The 10,028-nt window shown below is 40.9% G+C and overlaps 1 protein-coding gene across 2 annotated transcripts in view; it reads left to right on the top strand.

Moving 5' to 3' along the window:
- Rnf214 (ring finger protein 214) overlaps positions 1–9,830 on the top strand; it is a 48,653-nt gene extending 38,823 nt beyond the window's left edge. For both annotated transcript variants that reach the window (XM_004636474.2, XM_004636472.2), the window contains exons 7-15: positions 4,908–5,004; positions 5,163–5,251; positions 6,353–6,443; positions 6,635–6,733; positions 6,916–7,292; positions 7,424–7,556; positions 7,887–7,991; positions 8,275–8,370; positions 9,246–9,830. In XM_004636474.2, coding sequence (XP_004636531.1) covers positions 4,908–5,004; positions 5,163–5,251; positions 6,353–6,443; positions 6,635–6,733; positions 6,916–7,292; positions 7,424–7,556; positions 7,887–7,991; positions 8,275–8,370; positions 9,246–9,311 — 1,153 coding nt within the window. In that variant the 3' untranslated portion in view covers positions 9,312–9,830. The remainder of the gene's footprint in view (positions 1–4,907; positions 5,005–5,162; positions 5,252–6,352; positions 6,444–6,634; positions 6,734–6,915; positions 7,293–7,423; positions 7,557–7,886; positions 7,992–8,274; positions 8,371–9,245) is intronic.
- The last annotated feature ends 198 nt before the right edge of the window (positions 9,831–10,028 follow it).

The raw sequence follows: 10,028 nt of genomic DNA, 5'->3' as shown, positions 1-10,028 counted from the left end.
ACTACTAGATCAGACTCATACTGATCTGCTTGTTTACAGCCTCGCAAGAGCTGGGATTATCGGCATGCACCACCGTGCCCCATCTCAGTTACCGTCTCTGTGCCCTGCGGGGCAGTGCTGGCACAGCAGGCCCAGGGATTGAACCCTCGGCCCCTGCACCTGCTTGCAGGTACTTTAATCTGCTGAGCTATTTGGCCAGCCCTTAGAAATAATTTCTGAAATAAAAGAAGAAATGATAAATATAATGAAAGTAGTACTAAGTGCTTCTAAAGAAGATACTGATTAAAAAAAAGAGAGAATAGAAAAATGATGGAATCCTTGAATGAGCAATATAAGAAAGAAATAGAATGCATGAAGCAGAGTCAAAGTGCTATGCGGGAAATTAAAACCTCAGTCACAACCTGGAAAAACCATTTGAATGAAAGTGAGAATAGACTTTCAGACCTTGAAGACACCATTGCAGCTAGTGAACAGGTAAGAAAAGGTGTCATAACAGCAACTAGGATACAGGAAAAAATAATTCACCATCTGCCATACGATGCAAAGATGAACAATGAGAAGGAGCCAGTACAAATGATATAAAAAGAATACGGACAGAAGTAATAGCAGAAAACTTCCCAAATATGGGGCAACTGTCTGACATTCAGGTAACCGAAGCATATAGAACTCCAATTAACATCAACCCAATTAAAAACACACCCAGACATATAATAATCAAGATCCCAGAAATTCAGCACCGGAACAGTATACTGAAAGCCGCTAGAGAAAAGAAACAGATCACATTTAAAGGAAAACCTGTCAGAATAACAGCAGATTTCTCTTCACAAACCATCAAGTCGAGAGCATGGAGCAAAGTACTACCAGTCTTACAAAAAGAAAAACCAAATTCCAACCCAGACTAATATACCCTGTAAAATCTCTTTCAAGTATAATGGAGAAGTGAAATACTTTCATGACAAAGAACAACTAAAGAATTTCATGATGACAAAGCCAACCCTACACAGATTGCTAAAAGAGATTCTAGAGAGGGATCAAAATGACCACAACTCCATGAATGAGAATGGAAAGAACCCACCAACTAGGACAAACACAGGAGGAAAAGAGGTATACAAAAGTGGTCTTTCAATTCTTTTTCTGTATATAGTAGCAAAATATTTCTATCAGTGTACTCTATAAATGGACTTCTCCTGCACCCTATGGGACATGATTCTATCGAAGTCTGCATGGTGGATATCAAGGAAGTAGCAGTAGTTCAGTCCCACAAGTGACACCTGGCCACCAGTAAGCGTCGTGTCTACAGCATACTACAACTTTGTGTGGTATCCTGTCCTATCCCCAAACTGTTAGAAGTGCTGGTCGTATATTTGCCATTCTAGTATTTATGTTATGTTTTATTACTAGTAAATCTTTACTATCATGAAAACTTTTTCTTAGTTGAAGTGTTTTGAAATATTACATTTTTAATTAATATTTAATTTTCTGAATATTATTTAATCTTAATTTTTGTTTTAAGATTTATACTATAGTTTTGACTTACAATCTACTTATAATACATGGTATGATATTTTCTCCTAGTATTAGAAACTTTAAAAAGTATATTTCCATTTTCCATTGACTTTATATTATTTCTTCTTTGTCTTTTATGCACGTGCACACACACATACACACATATGAAAAAATATGTATATAACCTGACAAAAGATTGATACTGTTATGTAGAAATCTTCAGTGACCTTTTAAATGGGTTCATCTAATATATTTTACATAGTCCTGCATAACTACCATTTTGAGAACTTTTTATTCTTTATCCAAGACCATACAGCAATTTCTCTTGCCTTCTGGACTATGTTCTTTGTTATTTTCCATATGCTTCATCTGGAGGTATTAGAATATTTCAAGTTTGTATAACTGGAAAATATTTTACTTTTAGTTTTCAAAGGTATGTTTGCTAAGCATAAAATTCAATAAGGACAGGTTTTGTTTTTTACTCCTTTGCATTAATTAGTCTAGTTTCTTACTCGCTCTTTTTTTTTTTTTTTTTTTTTTTTTTTTTAGGGAAGGGTCTACAGGGTGTTCAGTGTTTTTTGGGGTTTTTTTGTGGAACCCGGGATTGCATTCAGGCCCTTGTGCTTGCCAGGGAAGCGTTTATTCCACTGAGCCATCTCCCTGACCCCTTACAGGGTGTTCAGGGTCTCACTACTAGATGGGACTGGTAGTGATCCATCTGTTTACAGCCTCCCAAGTGCTGGGATTAGAGACATGTGACACCACGCCCAGTCTCATTGGCCACCTCATCGTGCCCTGGGTCAGCATAGATCGATCCCCCAGAGCCTGTGCCTGTTTTCAGGCACTTTAATCCGCTGAGTTATTTGGCCACCCCCCCTTTTTTTTCTAACATGGAATAAGATGTTATTTGTTTATTTATTTATTTATTTGTTTTTTCAGAACCAGGGATTGAACTCAAGTCCTTGCGCTTGCCAGGGAAGCACTTATTCCACTGAGCCATCTCCCTGGCCCTTAGAGATACTACTTAGTATTGTTCTTCCATAGCTAATATTTTTTACATATATGCTTTAATGATTTTTTTTTCTTTACGTTAGTTTTGGACAATTTCATTTTTGTGTATCTTGGTATGATTTTGTTATTCAAATTTCTTCTGGAAAAAGGTTCGGGCTGGAGAGATGGCTCAGTGGTCTAAAGCACCTACTTGAAACAAGCTTGGCAAAGCACAGGGACCGCGGTTCGATCCCCAGCACCACATGCCAGCCAGACCCGCCCCTTGGTGGGCTGAGCTGGCCACACACACACACAATAAATAAATGTAATAAATAAATAAATAAATAAATAAATAAATAAATAAATGAAAAAGGTTCATTATTCTTGGAAATGTGGTGCTATAATTTCAAACTCACAGTGGTTTGCCTACCTCACCCCTCCCAAGTACTAGGATTACAGGTATGTGACACCACTCCTGGCAGGATTTTTAATATAAATATGTATAGTTGATAAATTTGTGTGAAAGTCAGATGCTTATTGAGCATGTGTAATCTGTAAGGATAGCATCAACCACAGAATGCAACTGTTTGACATGCTTTCCTATAATTATCCTATTGTCAAGGAGTGAGTAATAAGGTAGGTAGACTGTTGATGGGCTGTGGGCTGGATATTGCATATCCTTACACCAAGATGATTCTGACTTCTTCTACATCTTTTTTGGTGCAACCGGGGATTGAACTCAGATCCTTGCGTTTGCCAGTCAAGCGTTTATCCTACTGAGCTATTTCCTCGGCCCCTTCTTCAACATGTTGAAACTTGAGGGGAATAAAAATGTTTCACTAAAGAGAAAAGGAGACTTTTAGATGTAACTCTTCTCAAGCTATTCCTTCTTCTTCTTCTTCTTTTTTTTTTTTTTTTTTTGTCTTTTTAAAATCTGGTACAAAATAAGTTTAACATTTTCATACCATTCTTCCCACTGATGTGGATAATCACTTCTTTGAGCTATAAAGCTTACTATAATTTGCTGGCCCTGATCCAGAATGGCTCCTTCAGTCTTGAGTATACAAATCAGCTGTCCCTGTTTTAACATAGCAAATCCCATACTCCAAGAACTAGTAACTAATACTAGGCACACTGGAACAGTTGGTCATCTTTATTGCCACTATTTTAGACTTTATTTTATTTTTGTCTTTTTGAGACAGGGTCTTGCTGTGCAGTTCAGGTTGGCCTGGAGCTCACTTTGTAGTCCAGACTGGTCTCAAACTCAGCGATCCTCCTGCCTCAGCCTCCTGACTGTTGGGATTACAGGTGTGTGCCACCACATCTGGCTGGCCAGTTGGTCATCTTTATTCAGAGTGTGAAGATTATACTGTAAGAAAGGGAATTGAGGCAGGGAGTGTGTAAGAAAGGAGTAAACTGAAGAAAACAAGACATCTTGCGGTAGAAAGAATATGTATTTTTTCGTTTTGCAGAGTATTTACTGTAGCTAAACAAATTATGGAAATCAGTAAGCTAGTATGTGTGTGCTTGATTGCTGCATTAGAGGTGGATAGTAAGTGGTTCACTGTTTGCATGTGTATTCTTCAGTACTCATACTAAAAGACCAAGTGGGGAAAAAGGAATGCCACAAAGATTTTAAGCCTCCCTGAACATAGAATATTCCACCTCCATTTGTGGGTTTGGTTTCTTTTTTTTTTTTTTTCCCTGCAGAGAACCAGGGATTGAACTCAAGTCCTTGCGCTTGCCAGGCAAGCACTTATTCTATTGAGCTATCTCCCTGGCCCAAGGGTTTTGGTTCTAAAAGGCACTCTCTTGCCTTCTCCAGGTAACAGTACTTTAGCAAGTGAGGATGTGGACATGCTTCTCTTAAAGTACAGGGCTTTTACGGAATTGCAGCCCACACTGCAGTAGGTTATCTATGTCTGTAGTGAATACTGAGTGAGATGTTCTGTAGTATACCTGGCAGATCGTTTTTGAGTTTTCCTTTTGTCTTGGTGTTTATTTTTATTTTTTTTATTTTTAAAACTTTATTCAGTATTGTCTTGACCATGATTAAAAGATGACATCGTCTTGTGACCTCCCAGAGGGTAAATGGGTCGCAGCTCATGTGCAACTCCTCACAGTCCTAGCTTGGTCCTCCTCCAGTGTCTCCTCTTGGAGTTGTACCTGATTTTATTACCTGTCTTCATACGAATCCACTGAGGAACGGGGCGATTCTGCTGTTGCTTCTTGGTCAGGAATCGTTTGATTCTGAAAGTCTTGTGAGAAGACATGGTGCGGGTAGGAGGCGAGAGCACGCACTCGATGGCGGACTGAAGCAGAAGAGACTGTCTTGGTGTTTTTTAGAGGCTTATCTCTCTTCCCTTTGTCTTGTTCTTGTTTATTATTTATTTATTTTTTTAATCTTACAGAGAAGTGTGGGAAATGGAACTGGATAGACTCAAGAATCAGGATGGTGAAATAAATCGGAACATTATGGAAGAGACAGAGCGCGCCTGGAAGGCAGAGGTGAGGGGAGGTAGCACCTTGAAAGCTTGCTCGAGGCTTCTAGAGGGTGCGGACTTGTGCTGTTAGAACAGCTGTGAGCGTTCATCGTAACTGTCTAGAGGTAGCGCTGTCTGTGGAAATTAATAAGGTATTTGTGTGTGCATGTGCCATTTCCATAGATCTTATCACTAGAGAGCCGGAAGGAGTTGCTAGTGTTGAAACTAGAAGAAGCAGAAAAAGAAGCAGAACTGCACCTTACTTACCTCAAGTAAGTTCCTGGCCATTTTAAGACCTAGTGACATGGGTATATGTACCAATTCTTCAAGATAAATGTAATTATTATGTATCACAAACATATACTAATAGAAAACTAAAAAAAAATTAAAAGGGCAGGAAGTATAGTTCAGTGTGAAGGCACTAGGTTTGATCCCAAGTTTGAAAAAAAGATTTACGCAAGGAATGGTGGCATATACCTGTAATACTGGAACTCAAGAGACCGAGGCAGGAGGATCACCACATGTTTGAGACCACTGTGGGCTACATAGTGAGTTCAAGGCCAATCTGAACTACATAGTAAGACCCTGTCTCAAAAAAAAAAAAAAAAAAAAAAAAGTTGTAGTGACCCAGTAGTTTTCTTGTATGTTTTAGGTTTTTGAAACACTAGGCCAGCACCTCTAGCACTTATTGTGTCTTCGTAGGAATTTGTTTTTTGGGGGGTGGGTGGGTATTGAGAATCAAACTCAGGACCTCACATCTGCCAGGTAGGCACTGTACCACTGAGCTAAACTCCTGTAGGAATTTTGTGTTTTTGGTACTAGGAATTGAACTTGGAACCTTGGCTTGCCAGGCAAGTGTTTATGCCCCTGAGCTATATCCCTGGCCTTCCTATAGGAATTTTAAGGTTGTGTTTGTGTAGTAGTAATTGCTCAGTGATTTTTCTGCATTGTAACATTCCTCATTCCTTTCTCTTGTATGGTTTTATATTTTTGTACTTCTTGACATGGAATTTGGAGGACTGTAACATTTTTCAGACAGGCAAAAATACTCTCATCCTCAGATACTTAGTTTAAAAGATAAGAGTTAAAGTGAGGTGACAGACTTGAGCTTCTCCAAGTCTGCTCAAGACCTACCACTGAGCTACTGTTTCACTATCTTAGAGAGTTAGGAATTGGGCTTTATTTTATTTTATTTACTTTCTGACCAGATCAGCCCACCATGAAGGCGGGGCTGGTGCAGCATGTGCCAGGGATTGAGCCTCAGTTCCCTGCGCCTGCCTAAGCTTGCCTAAGCAGGTGCTTTAGACTGCAGAACTATCTTGCCAGCCCTGGGCTTTCTTTAATTTTGTAAATTCTTGTTGGTTTCTTGAAAGGTCTACCCCTCCAACATTGGAGACCGTTCGTTCCAAACAAGAGTGGGAGACTAGACTGAATGGAGTTCGGATAATGAAAAAGAACGTCCGGGTAAGCCTTGTATCATAGTAGGTGCGCGCATTCAGTTGTGTTTGACACTTGTGGCAGAGGGAGATGCCTTTTTGTGTTTGTCCTTAAGGTTTATCCCACTACTGTATTTTCCTGAAAGTGGATGATGTACTTTCTCCAGAGGCTCACTTAACTAGCAGTAGAAGATTATCCTGTTTTTCCTTTTTTTCTAGGACCAATTTAATAGTCACATCCAGCTCGTGAGGAATGGAGCCAAGCTGAGCAGCCTTCCTCAAATCCCTACCCCCACTTTGCCTCCACCCCCCTCAGAGGTAAGAGCTGGGTTTGGGGAAATCAACCCATTCTTATTGTGACATAGTCAGAATCTTGCACTTGTCCTTTTTATGAAGATGTTAGGACCACCCCTATTTAAGGCAAGATGCTAATTGATGTCTGCTTCAGTTTTCTAAATTGTCTTCCTTTCTCTCTTGTCCTCTATACTTACCCTCTGCAGACAGACTTCATGCTTCAGGTGTTTCAGCCCAGTCCCTCCCTGGCTCCTCGGATGCCCTTCTCCATTGGGCAGGTCACAATGCCCATGGTTATGCCCAGTGCAGATCCCCGTTCCTTGTCTTTCCCAATCCTGAACCCTGCCCTTTCTCAGTCCAGCCAGCCTTCCCCACCCCTTCCTGGCTCCCATGGGAGAAATAGCCCTGGCTTGGGTTCCCTTGTTGGCCCCCATAGTCCACACATGTCCCCTGCTGCCTCCATCCCGCCTCCCCCAGGCTTGGGTGGTATTAAGGCTTCTTCTGAAACTCCCCGGCCCCAACCAGTAGACAAACTGGAGAAGATCCTGGAGAAGCTGCTGACTCGGTTCCCACAGTGCAATAAGTAGGTATCTTTCAGGATCAATTAAAACATCTTTCTCAGAGCAATGCTTGTGGTTTGAAATAGGGGAGGTTTCATGGTTCCCCCAAGGTTATAACATAGAATGTCCCTTTATTATCACTTTTCTTTCTTAGGGCCCAGATGACCAATATTCTTCAGCAAATCAAGATAGCACGTACCACCATGGCAGGCCTGACCATGGAGGAGCTGATCCAGTTGGTGGCTGCACGACTGGCAGAGCATGAGCGGGTGGCAGCAAGCACTCAGGTAAGAAGAGTGGAAAGGATTTAGGCTTACTGATGGGTAGAATAAGAGACAGACTTCAGAAAAATTGGGGTAAGAAGACACATTATAATCACAGATATGCAGTCTGCTTTTTTTTTTTTAATTTGCTGTACTGAGAAGTTAATGATTTTTTTTTTTTTTGCGGAACTATGGTTTGAAATAGGGGAGGTTTCATGGATTGAACTCAGGCCCTTGCGCTTGCCAGGGAAGCGCTTATTCCACTGAGCCATCTCTCCGGCCCTTGTTGTTGTTGTTTTGGTACATGCTGTGTTATCCTCTTTTCCCATACTCTGCAATTTTTTCTGCCCACAGCCACTTGGTCGGATCCGGGCCTTGTACCCTGCTCCATTGGCCCAGATCAGTACCCCAATGTTCTTGCCGTCTGCCCAAGTTTCGTATCCTGGAAGGTCCTCACATGTAAGATTCTTTTTCTCTTAATACTGGGACTTGGGGAAACTGAAAGTGTGCAGATAGTGGGTTTGTAGATGACATCAATGAGGAAACCATCATTTTGTCACAGGGTTGTTTGCAACCTTAATGGGAATAGGCATGTACGTTAGGCAAGAATCTGTCTTCAGTCTTTTATTTATTTTGGTGTAAAATCGTTGTGCTGCATGGAAATAATAGAAGGGTCATGGGCAGAAGAGGCAAGGGGACGCAGAGGTTCCTTAGCATGTGCTGTGCCTTTTCTGTTCTGCAGGCCCCAGCCACTTGTAAGCTGTGTCTTATGTGCCAGAAACTTGTCCAGCCCAGTGAGCTCCACCCAATGGCTTGTTCTCACGTGTTGCACAAGGAGGTGGGTACTAAACGCCTTCCTCATTTTCTGCTCCTCTTTATGGCAGAGGGCATTATCCTTGAATATTTTATTAGGTTGATGCTTATCACTAATATCTGACCATAAGGTTTTCAGTAAAGCAGCAGAATTCAGAATACTGCAGTGTGGATCTCCCTGCTTCTTTTTATCCCCTTCCTTTTAAAGTACTGGGTAAGCCACTCATACTGGGGCATTACAAGTCACTGTCTTAGAAAATACCCAGTAAGAGGTGATACTTTACTTCAACCATTTTTTTCAAATGTAGCATTGTCAAGGGACTTTGCTTAGATGAGAGAAATAGAATAGGGAGCCTGAATGTGAGATTAGTAACTGCACTAACAGACTAGCCTGAAGCACTACCTAGGAAAGGTGGTCTCCAGGCACTCACAAGGCATTCCTGTTCTTTTGTTGCCGGGCAGAGCTAAGTCTCTCAGCAGTAGGGTTCTTTCATAGCTGTTTGGTTTTGTTCATTTGGTTTTCCTATGAGGTAGAAACTGAATTGATAACTTTTATTTTAAATAAGAAAAAGTCTTGAGTAAGATTTGAAGGTGATGAGTATGAGACGGAAACTCATTTCAGGTCAAATGGATCATAAGGAACAAGTCGCATTTGCTACCCAACAAAAAGCAGCTTTGTGAGTCCCCTGATTACTTTAGCTGGTTGTTTCTGGTCCTAGTAAAATTGACAGGTTCACCTGCTGAAGATTCCTTTGAGTAAGAGCCAGTGAAATATGGCCTATTTGGTCGCTCACAGTGAGAACTTTTCAGGCTCAGTCCTTGCAAACCTAAATGGCATTCTTTCCTTCCTTCACTTTTTCTACTCAGAAAAACCTCAGGTGTGTCTTTCTTTCTTTCCAGTGTATCAAATTCTGGGCCCAGACCAACACAAATGACACTTGTCCCTTTTGTCCAACTCTTAAATGACGGACCTGACTGGGGAGGAAGAAGAGGAGAAACTGATGTGAACAGGAAGTGCGGGTTCAAGATTTCTAAAACTCTATATTTATACAGTGACATATACTCATGCCATGTACATTTTTATTATATAGGTAATGTGTGTATAGAAAGTCTGTATTGAAATGTTCGTAAATGAAAGTATGTATATAATGCAGAAACACTCTGTCCCCTCCCCCCTTATCTTGTAGTTTTTTTGAGAGATGCAGATTGTAGGGAAGATACTATTTAGTTTGGTCTTGAAAGTATGATGTCCCTGCCTAGGGCTGTCTTCAGATACATCTAGGAAGTTGCTGTTGCTCCAAGGCCATCCTGCTTGGTTTGGCTCAGCCGCTAACGATTTTCTAAGGCTCGTGTGTGCTGACTTGAAGCCTGGTGCTTAGCTGCTGTCCAGTTAGCTGCCTGGCTTCCCAAGAGCCTCCAGAACTCTCAGTGTTGTTCTAGCCACTCCACTTCAAATGGGTAAAATGAGACTCTGAGGAAAAAAAATGTAATCCTAATAATTTGACTTTTCATTGAATATTTTACTGTTAATGTTAATTATACATAGACATTAGGGGTACAGAGTATTTTGTTTAACATCAGTAAAATTTCATAGTCCAAGAATGACAACATAACCAGGTCCCATTTCCCTACAAGTTTCTGTCTGCTCTACTTCCTGGATAGAAATGAGCATAAACCACAGTT

This window comes from Octodon degus, unplaced genomic scaffold (genome assembly GCF_000260255.1).
Source record: "Octodon degus isolate 3935 unplaced genomic scaffold, OctDeg1.0 scaffold00080, whole genome shotgun sequence".
NCBI lineage: Eukaryota > Metazoa > Chordata > Mammalia > Rodentia > Octodontidae > Octodon > Octodon degus.
The sequence above is the reverse complement of the archived record's forward strand: the minus strand, read 5'-3'. Positions and strand labels throughout refer to the sequence as shown.